The 23,010-nt window shown below is 48.6% G+C and overlaps 2 protein-coding genes and 1 pseudogene across 2 annotated transcripts in view; 1 reads left to right on the top strand and 2 right to left on the bottom strand.

Annotated features, from left to right (window-relative positions):
* Positions 1-23,010, top strand: part of Fanca (FA complementation group A) — a 58,130-nt gene that overhangs the window by 12,878 nt on the left and 22,242 nt on the right. The window contains exons 9-22 of the mRNA XM_051168617.1: positions 73-106; positions 2,143-2,206; positions 2,714-2,826; positions 3,572-3,648; positions 3,957-4,098; positions 4,409-4,542; positions 6,566-6,676; positions 9,585-9,680; positions 9,763-9,822; positions 10,618-10,706; positions 12,016-12,076; positions 12,154-12,203; positions 16,663-16,739; positions 22,814-22,927. Coding sequence (XP_051024574.1) covers positions 73-106; positions 2,143-2,206; positions 2,714-2,826; positions 3,572-3,648; positions 3,957-4,098; positions 4,409-4,542; positions 6,566-6,676; positions 9,585-9,680; positions 9,763-9,822; positions 10,618-10,706; positions 12,016-12,076; positions 12,154-12,203; positions 16,663-16,739; positions 22,814-22,927 — 1,222 coding nt within the window. The remainder of the gene's footprint in view (positions 1-72; positions 107-2,142; positions 2,207-2,713; positions 2,827-3,571; positions 3,649-3,956; positions 4,099-4,408; positions 4,543-6,565; positions 6,677-9,584; positions 9,681-9,762; positions 9,823-10,617; positions 10,707-12,015; positions 12,077-12,153; positions 12,204-16,662; positions 16,740-22,813; positions 22,928-23,010) is intronic.
* On the bottom strand, positions 8,779-9,208 carry LOC127209071 (60S ribosomal protein L35a-like). The gene has a single exon (XM_051168618.1). It carries the CDS (start codon positions 9,144-9,146, stop codon positions 8,814-8,816), a length of 333 nt encoding a protein of 110 aa, XP_051024575.1. The 5' UTR covers positions 9,147-9,208; the 3' UTR covers positions 8,779-8,813.
* LOC127209615 (putative glutathione-specific gamma-glutamylcyclotransferase 2) lies at positions 21,969-22,513 on the bottom strand (annotated as a pseudogene).

The following is a 23,010-nucleotide window of genomic DNA, read 5'->3' as shown; positions in this document are numbered from 1 at the left end:
AAGGCATCTCTTGCGTCTCACCAGCGTGAGATCACTTGAGAAGTACTGACTGAGTTTGTGTTCCATTGACAGGTTGCCGCTGATGTACTGCACCGAATGCTGACTCGTAAGTTGTTTGCTCTGAGCCCCAGGCTACAAATGACTAATTTGTTTATGACCAATTGTTGTTTTAATTGAAAATCCCTGTTCGGTCTATTTTACCAATAAAGACCCAGCAGCCAGACGCTGTGGTGAAAACCCTGCTAGCCCAGAGAGGCAGAGAAATCACCCAGCTGACCTTCCTGCTCAGCTCACATCCTGATGGAAAAGGCCCAAAATGCTCACTAGCTCAGCTGGCAGCCCAAGAAGAAAAGGCCAAAAAAACCCAAGGCCAAAGGCTTGCTAGCTCAAAGCTCCAAAAGCCAAAGGCCAAGGAGCCCAAGAGCTAGAGAGCTAAGAGCTAAGATAAAATCCCAAGCTGAAGAATCAAAGCGTCAAAGACTAAAGACACAAGGAGCCCTTCTACAAGCTGTCTTAAATACCCTCAACTCAAAGTGCCTCCTGCTCTTTAATCCCTGTCAGCTGGTTTCTTGCTTGGCCTCTTGACCTACGGTTAATTTTATTAAGTCCTGTGTACAGAAAGCTCCAGGATTAAAGGTGTGTGTACATCTGGCTGAACCACACCTCAATCACCTGTTTACAATAAACAGAAAGTTGTGGATTGAAGGTGAGTTAGGGTTCAACCATAAGAAACAGGGATTTTCAATTCACCCTCAGGGATCACAATGGGATCAAAGACAGATATTTACAGTTCACAATCTCATGGATCAGGTTGAGACCAAATATCCTGCAATAACCAGTTCTAGCAGATTCTAGCCTTTCCATTTGAAGCAACCCACTTCTGCTTTTTTTTCTTTCCGAGACAGGGTCTCTCTGTGTTAGCCTTGCTTGTCCTGGACTCCCTTTGTAGACCAGGCTGGCCTCGAACTCACAGCGATCCGCCTGCCTCTGAGGGGCTGTTATCTCATATGTTTGGTGTGAACTTGCTTCTGTGTTTTGCTGTGGCTCTCAGTTCCTTCTCATGACTCTACATTGCATTTACTTTTTAAAACTTTTTTGAGACAGGGCCTCGAACTCACAGAGATCAGTCTGCCTTTGCCTTCCAAGTCCCAGTGTTGGGATTAAAGGTGTCCACTACCATGCCTGGCTAACTTTTTGTTTTGTTTTGTTTTTTCAAGACAGGGTTTCTCTGTGTAGCTTTGACTATCCTGGGCTCGCTTTGTAGGCCAGGCTGGCCTCGAACTCACAAAGATCCACCTGCCTCTGCCTCCCAAGTGCTGGGATTAAAGGTGTGCACCACCCCCGCCTAGCATCTGGCTAACCTTTAAAGTTGCTACTATTTTTACTTTGTGTGTGTGTGTTTTGCCTGCACGTAATTCTGTGCACCAACCGTGTGCGTTCCTGGTGTTGACAGAGGCCAGAGCAGAGTGTTGCTTCCCCTGGAACTGGCATTACAGACGGTTGTGAGCTGCCTTGCAGGGGCTGGGAATTGAACCTGGGTCATCTGAAGAGCAGCCAGCGCTCTTTATTACTATTTTTTTTAATTAAATTTTATTCAACTGGGTTTTTTTTGGGGGGGGGGGGCTGTTCTTTAACTGCTGAGCCATCTCTCCAGACCCCACTTTTAATTTCTTGAGCTGTGGCTAGGGTGTGGTCTAGTGGCAGAACAGTACATGTTCAATCCCCAGCACCACAAGACTGCTAGAGCTACAGTGTGTCACCAGCTCAGTACAGACAGCATTCACAGTTGTGGGTGTTCTCCTCAACTTGAAAGCTCTGATGGTTGGCTGGGCGTGGTGGTGCGCGTTTGTAATCCCAGCACTCGGGAGGCAGAGGCAGGTGGATTTCTGTGAGTTTGAGGTCAGCTTGGTCTACAAAGTGAGTCCAGGACAGCCAAGGCTACACAGAGATACCCTCTCTCAAAAAACCAAACTAACCAAAAAAAGCTCTGATGGCACTTAGGTGGCTTGGCCGACCTGGTATTGTTGCAAGACTTCCAGAGGCCTATGACAGAAAACGGCCTTTTGTCTGAGAGCTCTTGGGGTGCCACAGGACAGGCCGTTCCTGGGCTGATCTTGTTTTTCCGTCCTGTTCTGTTGTCAGTTGCTCTTGATACCCTGGATGCTGATCCACAGGCGACTTCGGATCACCAGGCAGCGAGGGGCTGGTATGTGTGTGGGCCTGCCATCCCTGTGACAGCCGTTCCGTCTTAGACGCAGGGATGGTAGCAGCGAGCTGCCAGATAGTTCCTGAAGCACTGAGGTCTGTCCAGTTCCCTCTGAGCTGGGGTGGCCGAACCTGAACCTGTCTTATTGTAGAACTCTCTTCGGCCTCTAGATTTCTAGGGTGTGGGACCAATCGTTCTCCAGCCTCACTTTTCTGTCATGTGTCCAGAGTGACCTCCCTCCCTCCCATGTGTCTGTCTTCAGCTTTGGTGTGCAGCCCCTACCTTCCTAGTGTGTCTAGTCTCCTGCCTGCTTCTGGACTCTTGATGTCTTCACATGACTCACTTCTCTCTTGTCAAACCACATGGATTCACTTGGTACCCGTGGCTTCCTGGCCTGGTAGAGAAAGTGCGGTCCAGGCCCGGAGGAGGGTGAACCCTGTTGGTACTTGGATGTGATCCGGGCAGGGCAGGGCTTTTCTTCTTGTGCACCCCTCGTGCTATTCGCAGGTTCGGCGTGTACTCTGGACACAGATGCTGTGGCATGGCGGCAGCGGAGTCTCTGACGAGGTTCTTCAGTTACACTCTGACTCAGATTCTCACTCACAGGCCTGTGCTGAAAGGTGGGTCGCCTCGCTGTGGCTGCGGTCCCCTGCCGGCTCTGGACTCGTCCCCTATACTTTTGGTGAAAGTCTGACAGAGATTTCAGTGGCCATTAGGTAGATTTGTGGCTCTGTCCTCTATATTATGGGTGCTTGAGCACTGAGACCTGTGGGTGAAATGGAGCATTTTGAGACCACGGCACTTGGTCCCAGAGTCTGGCATCTTTGTTGTCTGGGACTGACATCCCTCTTATACTGAGAGATGACGTCAGTTAACCAAAGAAATGAGCATAGCACTTGGTTTGGTTTTGTTGGTTGGTTGCTTTTTTTTGAGACAGGATTTCTCTGTGTAGCCCTGCCTGTCTTGGACTCACATGGTAGACCAGGCTGGCCTCAAACTCACAGTGATCCATCTGCCTCTGCCTCCTAAGCGCTGGGACTAAAGGTGTGCGCCACCACGCCCGGCTCTGATTATAGTACTTGAAAAGAAATTAAAACAGGAATATCTTTTCACATTGAAGCTTTTAAAAAACAGGTTTGATTGGTTGGTTTTTGTTTGTTTGGTGGTTTTGTTTTGTTTAGACAGAGTTTCTCTATGTAGCCTTGGCTGTCCTGGACTCATTGTAGACCAGACTGGCCTCAGAAGTCACAGAGATCCACCTGCCTCTGCCTCCCGAGTGCTGGGATTACAGGTGAGTGCCACTGCCTGTAATTTTTTTTTTAAAAATAAACCCTGACTTGCAGTGTTTTTCTTCTTCCTCCCCAGTGTCCGATGCCATTCAAAAGCAGAAAGAGTGGAGCTTTGCCAAGACACATCAGCTACTTACCACACTGTACTGCAGGGTGAGTGTGGGGTCCGCTCTGCAGTGGGACTTAGGGTGTAAGACCAGACACTACCCTGTGAGAAGGTTCCGGACTCTGCAGCAAGGCAACTACTGTCTGCATCAGGATTGCAGTTCAGGGTCAAGAGGCTGAACTGGCCCTCCTTTCTCAGAATGAGCGTTCCTCCTGCCAGTACTGACCACTGCAGAGAGGACAACCGTGGTGGCCACCACTGAGGCTCCTCACTGAGGCTGCACCTGCACCCGCGTCTGCGCCTTTCTAGCAGGGGTAAATTTTGGTGTTGAGGGGAGCTGGGGCTGTTGTTTCAGGTGTTTGTGACCCTGGGTGTGGAGGAGTCAGTCGACCGTCTGCAGGAAGTCCTGGAGCTGCAGGAAGTTAACTGGCAGCATGTGCTTTCCTGTGTGTCCACACTGGTTGTCTGCTTTCCTGAGGCAGGGCAGCTGGTTAAAGGTACATGTGCGTGCAGCCCCATCGTGCCGTTGTGTGATTTGCATGTGAATGTCAGTTGAATCCCAAACAGCAGCAGAGGCTGAGCACGTCAGTGATGCCTTCACTCACTCAGAACTCATAGAGCCCTGTCTGCTGGTGTTTGTGTGACACCACTTCCCCCCCACCCCCCAGCCTGTGAGTCTGAGGCAGTTTGTACCCAGCCTGTGTGGGCCGTCCAAGTGCTGGAGTTTGAGCGTGTGCATCCTCCCGGCTCAGATGTTCAATCAGCAGCCGAGCCACTCGCCTGCCCTTGACTGTGACAATCTCACAGATTGGATAGCCAGTTTGATGGCTCGGGCCTTTGAGAGCTACCACCTAGACAGCGTGGTCACTGCGTTCCTGATCGTGCGCCAGGCTACTCTGGAAGGCCCCTTCGTGTTCCCATCCTATGCAGACTGGTTCAAGGTGAGTAACTGGGGTGGGGGGTCGGGGGTGGCGTGGAGAGGAACTGCTGGCACCCTGCGCTGTGTTCTCTGTGGAGAAGGAGATCAGTCTGGCAAGCTTGGCTAAGGCAGAGCCTCATCTCTGTCTCTACAAGCTGTCTGCTGTCCTCTGCTCAGAGCCCAGAGGCTCTTGAGTCCTTGCGAGTCCCCTTTTTGCTGGAGTCTCGTTTTCTGAAGCTTTGTTAAGATGGGAACTGTTGGCAAGACTTTCTGGCAGATGTCCCGTGCCTCTGAAAGTTCTGAGGCATGTACCTCGTCCTTACACGACCGATCTACGTCTCCCTCTTCTGTTTTCGGCCGCATCCCCTGTTCTTGTCTGTGCTTCTGAACTTGAGAGTCCTCAGACTTACCTTGCAAGGGTTTTGAAAGCATACATGTTGGTTGGAGAGATGGCTCAGAGTACTGACTGCTCCTCCAGAGGTCATGAGTTCAATTCCCAGCAACCACATGGTGGCTCATAACCATCTATAATGTGATCTGATGCCCTCTTCTGGCCTGCAGGTGTACATGCAAGCAGAGCACTGTATACATAATAAATGGATGGCTGGATGGATGGATAGATAGATAGATAAAAAGAAAGCACAGATCTTGGGTCATCTCAGGCCTGTTGAGTCTGCTTCCAAGATGAAGTCTGCAGGGAGATCCTGGCCAGCTGGTATGACTACAGGTCTAGGCCAGGGTGTGTGAGCGTGCGTGCGTGTGTGCGTGCGTGCGTGCGTGTCCGTGTGTCCGCCCACGTATTTAACTGCTGTCAATAGCTGAGCCATCTCTTTAGCCCCAGAAAAGAGCCACCTTTGCCCTAGGGTATCAATGAGGGTGTTGGTGACTTCTGTGACCCCAGATCTAAGTGTGTGTCCCTTTGGTTCCATTTAGCTACCCTAGCACTTAGAAAATACACGGTGAGCCAGGTGGGTATGAGCAGCCTCAGAGGAGACTCAGCTCGGCCTGACTGGATCCAGGGGCGCTGAGCTGCTTTCCTTACGGTTCACAGGCAGTTGATGTCCCCGAGCAATTCCCTTTTATCTTTTTGCTTTGTTTCTCTGTGTAGCCCTGGCTGTCATGGAACTCAGTCTGTACACCATGCTAGCCTCAAACTCAAGAGTTTCACCTGCCTGCTGGCTTAAAGGGGTGCGCCACCACGGCGTGGCTGAATGGTGTTTTGTATGCACAGTCTAACATGCAAAAGAATTGGCTAATCTCGGCAAAATGTGTGCTTCCACAAACCCGCCTCATCGCTTCAGTTCACTGCAGCTCAATGTTTGGTCCCGGATGTGCATTGCCTGTCCCACATGGCCAGCATAGCAGGGGCCCATGTGCTCTAGGGGAGGGCTGGGCGGTCCTCCCACGTGGGCATTGTCTTTGCAAGTCATGTGTGACTAAGTCAGTGTTGTGATTGACTTAAAGTCTATTTGTTCCATCCCCACATGCCGTAACCCTGTTCTAGCACAGTAGCCACAGTAGCAGGGCTGCCTCAGGCTCCGCCCTTGTCCATGACATCACTGTCTTTGCTTCTAGTCAGGGGCAGCACTATGGGCCTTTTTCCTTGGCTGCCCATCAGGTAGTGACATTTCTGCTTTCGCTGCGTTTGGGGACAGAAATGAAATAAACATATATGTTGAGTTAAGAACCTTAGCCTGCTGGGCAGATTGTGCTCCTGTTACAAATAGTGTCCCATACTTAATATCTTTGTTTGTTTTACTTTGTTTGCTTTATTACTGTTCTTGAGGAAGGGTCTCCTGTAACCCAGGCCGGCTTCGAACCCACTATTGTTAAGAATAAACTTCCATCCTTGACCCATGTGTCTCTGCTTCCACAGCCCTATTCTTTTTTCAGCAGCAGTTTTCTGTTGGGGCAGACCACAGCTCCTGAGCTCTTGTTGGCCAGCACAGCCCACAGAGTGGGCATCTACCGAGCAGTTCCTGGCCACTGGGGCTCATGTCCCCGCCCTCTCCCTACCCCTCTCCCTCTCTTTCTCTCTCTGTCAGGAGGCCTTTGGGAGCTCACATGGCTACCACAGCTGCAGCAAGAAGACCCTGGTCTTCCTCTTCAAGTTTCTGTCTGACCTCGTGCCCTGGGAAGCCCCACGGTACATGCAGGTAAGGAGCCATCAGCTGCACCGTGAGGCTTTCCGCTCACCCCAGCCTCCTGCAGATCCCACTGAGCCAGGGCTGGTTTCTGCCCTTTGTTAGACAGTCCAGGTGGTGCCCAGCATTGGTGTACAGTGAGCCAGTGCAGGCACCTAGGAGCACCCAGACATCCGTCTCACAAGAGAACTGATCCTACTGGTGTGTGAGTGGTAAAGTGCCAGCCACACAGGCTCTCGGAGGATGAGCAGGTCCAAATGGGCTCTGGGAAGATGCTATAGGGGATGAGTGAGTGGCAGGTCAGTGAGCATGGGGCAATCTATTTTTGCCTTAATAACATGATATGGCTTTATGTGTTCAAGTTTCTGGGTCCTGGAGAGATGATGGCTCAGCAGCTAAGAACACTCATTGTCCAGAGGACCCGAGTTCGGTTCCCAGCACCCGTGTGGCGGCTCAACTTGCTACGATTCCAGTTCCTTGGGAAACTGATTCTCTCTTCTGGCCTTTGCAGACACCAGGCATACATGTGATGGGCAGACATGCATGCAGACAACCATACATATTAAAAACATCTATACATACCTGAGTAAAGATACACCAAATTGCCGGGTGGTGGTAGCGGCACACGCCTTTAATCCCAGCACTTGGGAGGCAGAGGCAGGTGGATCCCCTTGAGTTTGAGGCCAGCCTGGTCTACAAAGTGAGTCCGAGACAGCCAAGGCTACACAGAGAGACCATGTCTAGGAAAAAAAAAAAAAAGAAGGGGGATGGTTATGTAAGTCTACTGTTGGACTATTTGTAACAGCCCGTGGTACTGTACACCTAGAATCCCAGGATTCGGGAGATAAGATCATCTTAAGTTTGACAGAGGTTGGCTCAACACAGGCGTTCTGGGACAGCCAGGGTTGCCTTGTGAGACACTGTCTCAAGACGAGAAGACATGCCAATCTTGAAGCCAAGATAGTGGCCCAGTGCTGTAGTCCCAGCGTTTGGGAGACCAAGGCAGGAGGATCAGAAGCTCTAGGCCAGGCCAGTCAGGGCTCCACAGCAAGATGCTGTCTCAAACTCCCAGAGTCTGAGGCTGTGCGCAACGGTTTATAGTCTCAGCCACTCAGTGCCTGGGCGAGAAACTGCAGGAGCCCGGGGGTTCAAATCCATTGTGAAGAACAGTGGAGTACTGTGTCACATGAGGAAGGAAGGAAGGTAGGCTTGGCTGTCTGTTTTCTTTTCATCGGCTAGAGCCGTCACCCACTTATTTGGGGGCTTCGTACTTGAAGCTCTGATGCTCTGTTGTTGGGTGTTTTTTTGTTGTTGTTGTTTTGGTTTTTCTTTCTTTTTTTTTTCTTTTTTTCTTTTTTCTTTTTTCTTTTTCGAGACAGGGTTTTTCTGTGTAGCTTTGGCTGTCCTGAACTTGCTTTGTAGACCAGGCTGTCCTCGAACTCACAATGATCCACCTGCCTCTGCCTCCCGAGTGCTGAGATTAAAGGCATGCGCCATCACTGCCTGGCTTGATTTGGTTTTTCAAGATAGGGTTTCTTTGTGTAGCCTTGGCTGTCCTGGACTCGCTTTGTAGACCAGGCTGTCCTCGAAGTGACAGAGCTGCTCCTGCCTCTGCCTCCTGAGTGCTGGGATTACAGGCGTGCACCACCATGCCTGGCTTCCTTCCTGTCTTTTGAACATGCTGTGGAGCGTGGCAGTCTGGCTCATAACCCTTCACTGGACTCAGTGTTCCTCAAACCCTGGTACCTATGGTCAGTTTGGTTCTCTAACTGCAGACCTGGACTCAGTATGGACCCTGACAGTCCATGCTTGTGCTGTGATCCTGTGTCTCTCCGGGGTTCATGGGGTGCGGCTGCTGGGTGTGTCCACAGGGCTCCACATACCATGGTGTCCCTCCCACTCATAGAACCAACCACAGTACAGCTTTCTTTTCTTTTTTTCTGAGACAGTGTCTCTCTGTGTTAGACCTGGCTGTCCTGGACTTACTTTGTAGACCAGGCTGGCCTCGAACTCACAGCAATCTGCCTGCCTCTGCCTCCCAAGTGCTGGGATTAAAGGCGTGCGCTACCACACCCGGCTCAGTCCAGCTTTCTTTCTTTCTTTTTTTTCAAGAGCACAAATCCACTTTTATTATTTACTTTTCATTAGTTTAAATCCGAGAAGGGTGCAGCATCGCAGGGATTCTGTGTCCAATGGCCTTCACAGGAAGGTTGCTTCGGAATTTGGCACGAACCATGCCACTGTTTCCATGGGCCCGAGTTACTTTTCCCCAGGTCACTCTGGTTTTGTTTGGTTTGCCTCCAGGAGTCACTGTGTTGTTTTTTGCTTTATACACGTAAGCACGTCTCTTGCCTGAGTAGAATTCAGTTTCATCCTGGGCATAAACACCTTCAATTTTAAGAAGAGCTGTGTGCTCTCTTTGGTTCTGGAGACCTCGTTTGTAGCCAGCAAAAATGGCTTTGCACCACAGCCTCCCAGACATAGTCACGTTTTAGAAGCCCTGTTCCCAGCAGGCCCCAGAAATCGGACCCCGAAGATCGGAAGCAAAAAATTCCGCTCACCTGCCCAGTCCAGCTTTCTTAACTTTCTCCCAGGAAGGAAGGGCAGCCTTCTCTTGTGGGTTGTCTGAGACGGAGTTTCACTTTACCTTTTGCTAGCCTGGCACTTGCTATGCAGACCAGGCTGGCCTGGAACTTGACCCTCTTGCACTGCCTCCTGCTGAGTGCTGGGATCACAAGTGTGCATCGCCACACCCAGCTCCTTGTGGGCTTTGATTTCAAAAGTTACAGGTCTCTGCCCGTAGTGACCATCTCTCACCATCGTCACTGTACTAATTGTCATTCGTGTACTTGCTGATGTCCTAGTGAGAGGCACCAGGGTGGGCTGTGCCCTTATGTTGCTGTACTGTGTTTTCTCGTAGGTGCATATCTTCCACCCACCCCTGGTCCCAAGCAAGTACCACTCCCTCCTTACAGACTACATCTCGCTGGCCAAGACAAGGCTTGCTGACCTCAAGGTAAGTCTGGCCACCACTCCAGCCCGCCTGGCAGCACCCAGGCTCTGCCTTTGTGTTCACGTGGCTGTTTCGCCCCCTGCAGGTTTCCCTGGAGAATGTGGGACTCTATGAGGATCTGTCCTCCTCTGGGGACATTGCAGAGGTAATGAATGCTGCTTCCAGTTGACCCATAGTGTTTGCTTCACTTGCCTTGTGGCTTGAGTATTTCGGCCCCCAAAATCCTCTACTTGGTTCATCTCCCGTGCAGCTGAGGTGGTGGCTGTTTTCCTCAAAGTGTTCTGTCTGAACTGCCCCTCAGAGTCTTTGTTTGACGGCAGTAGCGGAGGAGAGTGGCCGTGTTCAAAGACGGGCCTGTGCTACAGTAGACTCTCCTCAGGATTTTTTAGTTTACGTTTCTTAGTTTAGTTTACTTTTTTTGTTTTATTTTGTTTTTTCGAGACAGGGTTTCTCTGTGTAGCCTTGCCTGTCCTGGACTCGCTTTGTAGACCAGGCTGGCCTCGAACTCACAGTGATCCACGTTTCTCTGCCTCTCAAGTGCTGGGATTAAAGGCGTGTGCCACCACTGCCTGGCTGATACTTTATAGTTTGTGAAATCTCAAAGTTAAGCCTCCATTCTGGCCCACCTGGAAGCTGCCTGCTTCTCTCTTGAAAAAGCAGCAGAGAAGGGAGAAAAATGACTCTCAGCAGATGGAAGGCTTGGGAGGATGGCCCTGGCTCCTTAAGCCGAGCTGACCTTGGGGCTCATGTGAGTCCAGAAAGCAGGGTCTGGGGATGTGTGACTGTTCCGGGTTGTACAGGACACACCTCACCTTTTACCCCTAATATGTCCAGAAACTCATGGCCACAGTGAACAGCAGGTTGCTGCCGCTCTCTCTGCTCCCTTTCCTTGCTTTTCCAAGTCTTCATTCTTTCTCCCTCCCTCCCTGCCGGGAGCCAGCCTCAGAGCCAAGCCATCCAGGATGTTGAGAAGGCCATCATGGTGTATGAACAAACAGGGAAAATCCCCATGGCCGTCATGGAAGCCAGGTAGGAGCAGGCTGCTGTAGCACGCCTGACAGCTGCAGCGTGTCCAGACATGGCCCTGCTGCCACTAGTACACTGAGACCCTTAAAGTCTGTCCCATTTTCATCTCAAGGTTGCTCAGGGATTGGAGGGAATGTGGTCTATCATAGAGACAGGAGTCAATGTGGATGCTCTGTCACAGGTGAGGGCTGAGGTGGCAGAGAGAGAGGGCAGGTCCGTGTCTACTTATTCTTCTTCTTGTCGTTTTTGTTTTGTTTCTAGACAGAGTCTCAGTGTATAGCCTTGTCTGGTCTGAAACTCTTTATGTAGGCCAGGCTGGTATCGAACTCTCTGCTTTGCCTCTGTGTCCTGGGTGCTAAGAGTAAAGGCACATGCCACCACATCGAGCCCGCGTTCACTCCTGAGCAGCATATGGTACCCTTGCTTTCTGAAACAGGCAATAGCTGGTGCCTAACTGGAGCCGTGAGGGAAGGAAGGATGTTTAGCCCAGTCTGGCACCAGACTTTCAGTTAGTGCTCCCGGGGTGACCAATGTGGAGTCCAAAGCTACTGGGGAACCGAGTAGCTTTATTGAATTCATTGTGAACATCTTTTTGGTTTTTCAAGACAGGGTTTCTCTGTGTAGCCTTGGCTGTCCTGGACTCGCTTTGTAGACCAGGCTGGCCTCGAACTCACAGCGATCCACCTGCCTCTGCCTCCCAAGTGCTAGCATTGCAGGCATGCGCCGCCATGCCCAGCCCATTGTGAACATCGTGAATTGTGATTGCAATCAATGTTGGTGACCTGAGCCCACCTCAGCAGGAAGCTCATAGTGCCCCCATTGCAACCCTCATAGCCTTAGAGCAGGGAAGACACACACACACACACACACACACACAAAGAAAAGAAAAAAAAAGCAGAGGCAGGCAGATCTCTGAGTTTCAGGCCAGCTAGTGACAGACCAAAACAAAATGCATATGATCAGTAGTAGAGCCTGGCCAGGCCTGGTGGTACCCACCTGTGATGTCAGTGCCTGAGAGATGGAGACAGGTAGAGCAGGGGTTCAGGACTTTGTCATATACTGAGTCTGAGGCCAGCTAGGACTATATAAGCACTGTCTTTAAAAAAAAAAAAATGAAATGAGTACTGCGGAGGGCAGAGCCAAGGCTACACAGAGAAACTCTGTCTCAAAAAACCTAACCCAAAACAAAAAGAGAAAAAAGAAATGAATCAAAGCAAAAATGAAAACCTTGTGCTGAGAACTCTGGGCTGCAAGTGACGTGGTGGGGACACATTTCTCCTGCGTTGACTAGAGGTGCCTTTCTGTGTCACAGCATATTCCGGAGGCCCTACTACCTGTCTCACTTCCTCCCCGCGCTGCTCACACCGAGAGTGGTGAGTACCTGCCCCTCTTCTCCCTCCAGCTCTGGCATGTTCCCTGCCTGCTGCTCACATGGTTGCTCTTTTCCCAGCTCCCGAAGGTCCCTGACTCCCGGGCAGCCTTCATAGAGACCCTGAAGAGGTAAGCAATGGCTTCCACAGAGGCTGCTCGGGGTGCCGTGGGTTTTAACGGGGTAATGGAGTTCAGTTCTTTTACAGAAAAATTTACCACACATGTTTTATTCATAAGATGTTGGCTCCAAATTAATTGGTAATGATTTAAAAAAAAAAAAAAAAGCTGGATGGTCGTGGCGCACGCCTTTAATCCCAGCACTCGGGAGGCAGAGGCAGGCGATTGCTGTAAGTTCAAGGCCAACCTGGTCTACAAAGTGAGTCCAGGACATCCAAGGCTACACAGAGAAACCTTGTCTCAAAAAACCAAAACAAAAAACAAAAAACAAAAAACAAAAACAGAGTGACCCCGACTTAACCTCCTTCACAGCGCTCATCACTTAGGTTTGGAGAGGGCCGATATGGGGACTAGCGCCAGTGTGTCCATCATGGTCAGGCAAGAGGTGACTTTAGAAGACAGAGAACAAGAACCCTAGGAAGCCTCCCCTTGGGAGACTCAGGGATAACCTCTGTCATGTCTTGAGGATGAAGCTTCATGTAGCTCACCCACACCATGGCCTCCAGCCGCCGACTGCTGCCTGTCCGAGCGCTCTTTCTTCCTGAGGGGTGTGGGAACACTACCTCTAGTCCCTGCTGAGCTTAGGATCTAATGGGACCCTAAAGAAGACAGAAAGGAGACGGGGCCTGGAATGTAAAAATTATTTTTTATATTTTACAATGAGAGCATCCCTTAGGCTGGTGAGATAGCTCAGTTGGAAAAGGCACTCGATGCCGCTCCTGACAACCGGAGTCTGCCTCCTGGGACCCGTGTGCTGGCAGGAGAGAACCCACTCCTAACGTTGCCTATTGGCCGTACACAGAGAAACCTGTCTCAACAAACAGTTGACTATTGACTCTTCCAATGCAAATTTTCAATGTAAAATTATATATATATATATATATATATATATATATATATATATTTTTTTTTTTTTTTTTTTTTTTTTTTTTTTTAAAAGGCCATTCTGGAGAGTTTTACTTATGTATCTGTTGGACTAGGCTGTCATCAAGTGGCTCTGAAACTCACAGAAACCCTCCAACCTCTATCTCTGCCTCCAGAATGCTGGGATTTGTAGTGCACCACCACACTGGCCGCTTGCTTTATTTATTTATTTATTTATTTATTTATTTATTTATTTATTTAGGTTTTTCAAGACAGGGTTTCCCTGTGTAGCCTTGGCTGTCCTGGACTCACTTTGTAAACCAGGCTGGCCTCAAACTCACAGCAATCCACCTGCCTCTGCCTCCCCGAGTGGTGGGATTAAAAGTGGGTGCCACTGCTCCTGACACACACATACACACACACACTATTTAAAATATTGGCTGCCCTTTCTTCCACAATATTTCCTGAGTCTTAGAGCAGGCAGAGCCGGAAGAATGGTAAAGGACTGGGAAATGCGATCCTCCGTACTCTGTACAATCATTGCAATGGAGAGCTTAGAAGTGTGGGGACCTGCAGCAGCCCACCTCAGACAGGCCCTGTCTGTAAATAGTCATGGAGGGAGAGCGACATGGAGCAGTTCTTTACTGCTGATAGTTTCTAGAATAGCGAGAAACATTGTCCCCAGCTGTGCACCCACTGCTGAGCCCATGAGGCTCCCAATCCATGACAGCCTTCATTAAATAACAAGTTTAAATAATAAACAAACAAAAAAAAAAAAAACCCAAACCACCGAAAAGGAGAGCTAGGTTAAAATACCTAATTAAATAGCATCCATGATTGTTTACTTCAGTTGGCCGCACATTGACGTTGAAATGGAACAAGAAAAAATTAGCATGACCTCTGGAAAGGTAACATTCCAGTGTATGAAGTTCATGACCTCTGGAAGGGTAACATTCCAGTGTATGAAGTTCTATGAGTTTTCAAAACAAACCCCACAAGCCATCCATCTGTTGCTGTCTTCCAAACAGTCTCACGTAGCCCATGCTTGAACTTACTTTGTAGCTGAGGCTGGCCCTGAAATAGTCTCATGTAGCCCATGCTTGAACTTGCTAAGTAGCTGAGGCTGGCCCTGAAATAGTCTTGTGTCACCCACATTTGAACTTGTTAAGTAGCTGAGGCTGGCCCGGAAATAGTCTCGTGTAGCCCACACTTGAACTTGTTAAGTAGCTGAGGCTGGCCCTGAGCTCCCAATTCTGCTTCCATCTCCCAGCTGCAGAGACTACAGGTGTGCACCACTACACGTGCTTTTGTTTGTTTGGTTTTGTTTTTTATTGGTTTTTTTTTTTTTGTTGTTTGTTTGGTTTTTGAGACGAGTCTTGCTATGTAGCCCAGGCTAACCCTCCTGCACCTGCCTCCTAAGTACTGTGAATACAGGCATGTACCGCCATGTCTGGTTTGAACTGAGTTTCATGCAGTTATACGCAGTGGGCCTTGTGTCTGTTTCTGAGGTTGTCACGTGTATCTTGTAAAATGAATATGGTGATGTCTTTCTGCTTGCCGGCACTATTTGTTGGGTCAGAGCTTCTGCGGTGCTGGAAGTTTGGCAGAGCGCGCGACAACACATTTGTCTGCTGACGTCCTCAGAGTTGGAGATTCTGGTTGGGACTGCCGGGGATGATTGTTAGTTCAGCCAGGTGCTTTTCTTTTCTTTTCCTTTCCTTTTATTTTTTATTTTTTAATTTTTAATTTTTTAATTTAAGGTTTCTATGTAATTTTTATTTCAAGCTGGGCTCTGAGGTACATCCAGTACTTGGAAGGCAGAGGCAGGCACTAGAGGCAGGCCCATCTCTGTGAGTTCAAGGACAGCTTGGTCTGCATAACAAGCTCCAGGTCAGCCAGAGCTACTTAGTGAGACATTTTCTCATCAAAACAAAACAAGCAAAAAATTTTTAATTTAATCTATTTTTTTCCCCTTGTGGTGCTGGGAATAGAACCCAGGACCCTGCACACACCAGGCAACAGCTCTACCACTGAGCTGCACTCCCCACCTCCCACCCCCCAGGGTTTCTCGATGTAGCCCTGGCTGTCTTGGAACTCTCTCTGTAGACCAGGCTGTCCTTGAACTCACAGAGATCCACCTGCCTCTGCTTCCGAGTGCTGGGATTACAGGCCTGCATTACTGCTCCCGCCCAGCTGAGTTGCGCTCCATTCACTGGCTGTGTGGCCATAGTGAGGTGGGAAGTGTTGATGGGACTGGGCCTGTCTCTGTTTACAGTGGCCGCAGCCACCGGGCAGCATGGACAGGATGTCACTCCTGCCCAGACATCCACTGACCAGCACACGGCTCTGGCATGGCACCGGAAATAAACATACGTAGAAGACTTCAGCACAGATTTTTCTCTGGTGCTGTGAGGCTGCCTCGGCTCTACCTTCTGAGCATGGCAAAACTCAGACAGGAGCCAGTGCTCCAGAGAAAAAACTCAACAGACAAGCCAGCTGGAGATGGCCACCCAGACTGCTGTGTGCCGCCTGAACATTTAAAGGAATTTTTTTTAGCTAACTTAGGCCTAGTCCTGGAAGCTTCTAGCCAGCCTGCATACAATCTAACCTAGGCCTAGAATGTACTCCTGCAGGCCAGAAGAGGGCGCCATATCACATTACAGATGGGTATGAGCCACCATGTGGTTGCTGGGAACTGAATTCAGGACCTTTGGAAGAGCAGGCGGTGCTCTTAACCACTGAGCCATCTCTCCAGCCCTGCTTCCTTGTTCTTTCTGAGCTCTGGGCTGGCTGGTTCAACTCAGCTGTTGTGGCTCAAACTCTTCTCCCAGCTGATTTATTTAATCTGGCTTCTCTCTCGGCCTGGAATTGCTCTGCTTGGCCTCAGACTAACTCAGTAATCTGCTCTGATCTTCTGGCTTCTTCTCATCTTCTGGCTTGTTCCGTCTTTACCTGAGTTCTCTCTGCAGCCCATCTCTCTATTACTGTCTTGGTTTAAAAAAAAAAAAACTGCCTCCTCTCTCTGAAAAACTGTTCTTAAGTAGCTTCCCTTTTCTCTCTCTCCTCCTGAGAGTTGAGTGGGTGTGTCCTGTTCTGTCAAATCTTCTCTGATTCATCACCTTATCTGCCACTCAGTTAGACATCACTTTCAAACATGGGTGCTTCCTTCCACAAATTAACTTCACCTTCATTTGGGATTAAAGGCGTGTGCCACCAGGCCTGGACCTAAGCTTTTCTTTACCTGATACTTGCTCTGTACCAGGCTGGCCTTGAACTCAGATCTGCTTGCCTCTGTTTCCTGCATTAAAGGCATGTTTGTATTCCAGCCGGATCACACAGACCTAGAAGATCTTTGGATGTGATCTCTTGCCAAAACAGCCATGTTCTGAATTAACATTCCTCTACAGTAGAGTGCTTGCCTACTGTGTTCAATCTGGAACAGAAGCGAAGGAATAAAACACAAAACAATACAATGCACGCTGTTGTTATGGCTTCGGAACCTAAACGGTGTGATAGCTAATGTGAGCCTTGCTTTCTTTTTATCTAGAGCAGATAAGATTCCCTGCTCATTATATGATGCCTATCGCCAGGCCTGTGCCACTGCTGAGGAGAAGCAGCCCGAAAGTAAGCCCGTGGTCACCTTCTGTTCCTGAACTTTTCATTTCTGTGGTGTCTGTCACCTGCAGGGGTCCTCAGTGCTCAGATTTTTTTTTTTCTCACTCAGGTGTGGTAGGCCTGTGACTTTGCCTGACTGCGGCAACTGAGCCCAAACAATACATTAGCAGCTCACAGGCTTACCGCCTTGGAGGTCTTGACACTAGACCACCTTCCTGCCTTCTAGGGAGCATGGGCACAGCCCGCCTCTGTGTGGGATCTCCCAATATAGTCAACTGCAGCATAGCTCGGTCAACAGTGATCAGTTTTCAACTGGACAGTCTGCTTTACAGTGGGTTGCAGGGATTTTTATTTTTATATGTGTGTATTATTTCCTACATGTGTGTCAGTGCATCGTGTGTGTGCTCGGTGTCTGCAGAGGACAGAAGAGGGAGTCGGCTCTCCGGCACAGACAGACAGTTGTGAGCCGTCATGTGCATTTTAGGAATCAAACCCAGCAAGCAGCTAGCACTCTGAAGCACTGAGCCATCTCTCTGATCCTGGGCTGGAGACGTCTTTGTACAGAGCAATGATAGATCTTGCTTTTTCTGGGATGCTATGACCAATGAGCTGGCATCCCTACAGAGTGGGGCTGGCATGTCCTCTGAGCCTCCTGTCTCCCCACCTCCCAAAGTGCTAGGATTACAGGCATGTACAGCCACGCCCAGTTTTATGTGTTGAACTGGTATGGAACCCAGGGCTTTGTGCATGCTCAGTAAGCGTTATGCTAACTGAGTCACAAGCTCTCTACGTTTTTTATTACTTTGTATCGCTTACAGCATTTCCCACATATATAGTGTGCTTTGATCATCTGTCATCCCTAATTACTCTCTTTGTCCCCGCCTCTCCTGTTAGCCCCTCCTCTTCCCAGTCTTCTTTTTACTTTCATGTATTTTTTTTAATGTAGATACTACTTATGAGAGAAAGATATGTGGTATTTGTCTTTTTAAAATTACATTTATGGCCAGGGAGGGCTGTGGGTGTGTGTACTAAACACATAGGTAGAGGACCACTCGTGGGTTCTTTCTTCCTACCTACCTTGTAAGTCCCTGGGGTCAAATGCGGGTTATCAAGCTTGGCAGCAAGCCTCTCTGGCCCCTCGTGTTTTGTTTTAAGATTTATTTATTATGTATACAGTGTTTTTACCTGCGTGTTCCCCTGCAGGCCAGAAGAGGGCACCAGATCTCATCATGGATGGCTGTGAGCCACCATGTGGTTTCTGGGAATTGAACTCAGGACCTCTGGAAGAGCAGCCAGCGCTCTTAACCTCTGAGCCATCTCTCCAGCCCGGTTGTTGCTTTTTAAGGCAGAGTCTAATGTAGCTGGCCATTGAGGGTGACCTTGACCTCCTAATGCTAAGGTTATTAGCGTGTGCTGCTGCACTGGGCTGATGTCTGTCTTCCTGAGCCTGGCTTATTTTGATTAACATAGTGCTGTCCGGTTCCACCCATTTTCTTGCAAGTGACACGATTTCATTGATTATAGACACACACACTGTTGTGTATGTGCATACCATATTTTCTCTAGTCATCTGTCCATTGATGACTGTCTAGGCTGATGTATGTTTGGCTGTTGTGAGTGCCGCAGTAGAACAGTGGGTGCTTATTTCTTTGGATGTGTGTCCAGGAGTGTACAGCTGGACTGTATGTACCCTATGCCATTCTGGTTTTTGAGCTTTTTAAGTTTATTTTATCTTATGTGTATGGCTGTTTTGCCTACACATATGGGTGGACACCACTCATGTTCCTGGTGCCTGCCATTTGAGAAAAAGGCCTCAAATATAGATGGTAAGGCACCATGTGGATGTCGGGAACTGGACCCAGAACCTCTGCAAGATTAACAAGTGCTCTTAACTGCCTCAGCCATCTCTCCAGGTCAACAACAGCCGTTTTGACTGGAGTAAGACAGAGTCTTGAGTGGTTTTGTTTGTTTTTCATTTCCTTGGTAACAGATTTCTTTTTTTTTTTTAATGATGGATTTTTGTTTTCATTTGTTCTGGTTTGGTTTTTTGTTTGTTTGTTTTTTGAGGGGAGAGGGTGTTTTGATTTTTTCCCCCCTTTTTCTTTTTATTTATTTATTTATTTATTTTTGGTTTTTCGAGACAGGGTTTCTCTGTGTAGCCTTGGCCATCCTGGACTCGCTTTGTAGACCAGGCTGGCCTCGAACTCACAGCGATCTGCCTGCCTCTGCCTCCCGAGTGCTGGGATTAAAGGCGTGCCCTGCCATGCCTGGCTTTCTTTTGGTTTTTTTGGTTTTTTGGTTTTTTGTTTTTGTTTTTTCTGGGTAGCCTTGGCTGTCCTGGACTCACTTTGTAGACCAGGCTGGTCTCAAACTCACAGAGATCCACCTGCCTCTGTCTTCCAAGTGCTCGGATTACAGGCGTGTGCCACCATGCCTGGTGGGAGAGTATATTTTTGAGGCAGGCTCACTAGATGTCTCTGGCTGGCCTGGAATTTACTATGCTGACCAGTCGAACCTCACACTGACAGGCAGCCCCGCCTCAGCCTCCCCATTGCCCCCCAAGTGCTGGAACTGCAGGCATGTACTGTCACACCTAGCATGAGTTTATTTTTATTTTAAAAAAATGTTTTGGGAGGGAGGGAGGTTCTCGAGACAGGGTCTCTCTGTGTAGCCTTGGCTGGCCTAGACTCACTTTGTAGACCAGGCTGGCCTCGAACTCACAGCATCCACCTGCCTCTGCTGGGATTAAAGGCGTGTGCCACCAGGCCCGGCTATTTTTAAAATTTTTATAGTGCGTATTCATTGTTCAAAGTAATGGATTTCATTATACTGTGTGCATAAATGTATTTCTTCTTAGGGCTGTCCAGTTCACTTGCCCGCTTCTCGACCGGCTTGTATTTCTTCTGGTGTGTAAGTGTGTCCTTCACGTGGGCTGGATATTAATCCATCACACGAGGAACTGGCAAAAATCCCTCCGCTCTGTAGCCTGCTTGCTTTGCTTTGCCAAAGCTTTTGAACTTGATGCAATCCTGTCTGTCAGTTCCTGCTGTTCGTTCCCCAGTTGTGGCAGTCTCCCGTTGCCTGTGCCTTTGTCTTCACGTGTGATTCAGGGCTTACAGGAAGGGCTTTAAGTCCATCTGTAACTGATCAGAGCAGTGTTCTGATTCTCTCTTCTACATATGGGCATCTTGTTTCCCCAGCAGCGGTTGCTAAGACTTCTTTCTTCAGTATATGTTTCTGGTATGTTCGTCAAGAATTGGGTGGCCTTGGCTGCATGGCTTTGTGGTTTGTTTTTCTTTTTCTGGGTCCCCTGTTCCATCGGTATAAGTGTTGATAGAAAGAAATGAAAATCCCAGTTATTTTGATTATTACCAATAAAGAATCAGGAGCCAAGATGCTGGGGTGAAAACCTTATAGCTCAGAGAGGCAGAGAAAGCACCCAGCTGACTTTCCTGCTCAGCTCATGGCTCAGAGGGAAAAAGCCCCAAAAGCTCACTAGCTCAGCTGACAGCTCAGAAAGGAAAGCCAAAAAAACCTAAAAGCCAAAGAGCTCGCTAGCTCAAAGCTCAAAAAGCCCTTCTTATCCACAGTGTCTTAAATGCCCCTCAACTCAAAGTCCCTCCTACTCTTAATCCCTGTCAGCTGGTTTCTTGCTCCACCTCTTGACCTAGGGTAAAGTTTATTAAATCCTATGTACAGAAAGTTCTAGGATTAAAGGTGTGTACTAGGGCTGTACCCCACCAAGCAAGAAACAGGTTTTTGCAGTTCACAGTCTTGGGGTTCACAATGGGATCAAATGTCCTGCCACAGTACGTGTCTGCCCTTGTGCCAGCGCCAAGCTGGTTTGGCTGCTGTGGTGCTAGGAGAACTTGGAATCAGTGTAATACTCCCTGCGCTGTTCTTTTTGCTCAGGGTGCCCTTGGCTGATCTGCGCTCTTGAGCTCCTGAGACTCTTCTCTTTCTGGAGAAGCCTTGGAGGCCATGAAGTGTGCCTGTGTGTGAGACAGTGTATGCATAGAGATCAGGGTCAACTTGAAGAAGTTGGTTCTCTCCTACCATGTAGATGCTGGTGTGGCAACAGGCTTTTCCCCCATGCGTCAACTCACTGGCTCGTGTGTTTCTCTCAAACACGTGGTAATGCCTTCTGTTACATAATTAGAACGGTTTGAACCAGTGCCTTTTAGCCGGGTTGTGATGGCACATGCTGGTAGGATTTGCTGAACCAGCCTTTTGCAAATATATGATCTTAGTGAGTCCTGCTGTGAGCTAGAGGCTCTCTCTCTCCAGCACCGAGTCTGTCTGTCTCTTCCTGTTATAGAGCATGGCTGAGTTAGGTAGAAGGTTGGGAAATTGAATTAATTGTTAGGCATCTGTGATTCTGATCTTACCTAGGCTGTGTTGCTGTTCTTGCATTATATATGTTTTTCACGGTTATATCACTTTTTTCATTGTACAATTTTTTATCTTATTTCCTGTGTATTGGTGTTTTGCCCCCATATATATGTGAATCCCATATGTACTTGGGGCCTTCAGAGGCCACAAGAGGGAGAGCATCAGATTCCCAGAGACTGGAGTTACAGATGGTTGCCAGCCACAGCACGGTTATTGGGACTCAAACCTGGGTTTTTTACAAGAAGAACAGGCAGTGCTCTTAATCCCTGAGCCATCTCTCCAGGGTTGCACTCACTCACTTGCTCTTTCTCTCTCTCTGTCTATCTTTCTGTTTGTCTCTCAAGTGTATGTTGCTAGGAGTTGAACCCAGAGTCTTTTTTTTTTCCTCTTTGAGAAATTTTATTTTTTATTTAATTTAATTTAATTTTTTTTTGTTTTTGTTTTTGTTTTCTGAGACAGGGCTTCTCTGTGTGGCCCTGGCTAGCCTGGACTCACTTTGTAGACCAGGCTAGCCTTGAACTCACAGTGATCCACCTGCCTCTGCCTCCAGAGTGCTCAGATTAAAGGCGTGTGCCACAACTACCTGGCTTGAGACCTGTATTTCTAATGAACAATTTTTCAAATGTTATAGTTAGGAACTCACTTGTACAGCCTGAACTCTTTCTTTCCCCGTATGCTAATCTTTGAATAAGTTTTAGGGCACTTGTAAATAAACTGTTTGTTTAGACGTTATTTCAATTACAACATTAAATAATAAGAACGTCCAGAGCACACTGCTGTTTTGTATCGATGTTATTCTGTAAAGATTAAGCTCTGCCTGTTTGGATGTGTTGCTGGCTATGTGTGCTAATGAGGTTTTATTTTCCTTCCAAACAAATGTTTCTTTCCTAATTTTCCCAAAGAGACGAGATGTTCATCTGCATCTTTTGGCACAAGTTTCTTAATAGAATCTGCTAGTTCAGAAAGATAGTCTGTATGTCTTCCCCTTGGACCAGATGCGTTATAAATTTGTTCAGCAATGTCTTCCAAAGGTGCAGGACCAAGACAGTTAGGAACGTTCTGGTGTAGAGCAAAACACTGAATGGTTTTGTTGTGGGTCTTTTGGATCAAAACTGACCACCATGGTTGTTCTGTAGCCGCCTTTCTCTCTGAAGTCAAGGTGTGGTTTACTTCTTCTTTTCCTACTATGGTTTGTGAGCAGAACCCCCCCCCCCATGGCCCCCAGGATCCTCGACAAGGGTCCCGACTCCTCCAGGCTTGCCGGGGACCGGGCGGCCGGCGGTGCTGCCTTGCCAGAAGCGCTGGCTGTAGTTTGTGATATAACCAACCAGCTTGTCCTGGTAGGCGAAGTCCACCTTCCAGATGAGAGACCCATCAGCAAACATCCACATCTTTCTGGTCTCTGGCGCCACCCAACCTGCTCAGAGTGGGACAGCTGCCTGGGGAGTCAACTCAGTCTTATGCATTATTGGCACAGGTTGCACCCTGAGTGACATTTCCCATCTCGATGTCTTTATTTTTGATATTATACCTAGCATCAAAGAGAAAAGCTCACGGATACTGCGTGCAGCCACACACAGCAGTACACACCAGCATTCCCCACGTGTATAAGGTCTTTCTGTTTATGATAAAGAATCATCGAGTGTGATTAGCAGTTGACCTGATTTCTCAAATGTCCTTCCCTGGCTCAGATGTCACCTCAGGAAAAAGGGCAGAACCTGATTGTGCTGAACAGCCCCTGGGACTGCTCGCAGCTGCACTGGGAGAGCTCAGAGCTTTAATGACCGACCCCACCCAATATGGTGGTAAGAAAGGGGGAGAGGGGCTGTATGCGGTCTGCCCCTCTGAGAGCATGTTGCCATAGTGACAGGCTGGCCTGTCCTTCCTT

Source organism: Acomys russatus, chromosome 26, assembly GCF_903995435.1.
Source record: "Acomys russatus chromosome 26, mAcoRus1.1, whole genome shotgun sequence".
Taxonomy (NCBI): domain Eukaryota; kingdom Metazoa; phylum Chordata; class Mammalia; order Rodentia; family Muridae; genus Acomys; species Acomys russatus.
This window is presented reverse-complemented; position numbering and strand designations above follow the sequence as displayed.

Bases quoted from the DNA above. Each gene is read 5' to 3' on its own strand.
- LOC127209071 (XM_051168618.1), bottom strand. From the start codon at position 9,146: ATGTCTGGGAGGCTGTGGTGCAAAGCCATTTTTGCTGGCTACAAACGA.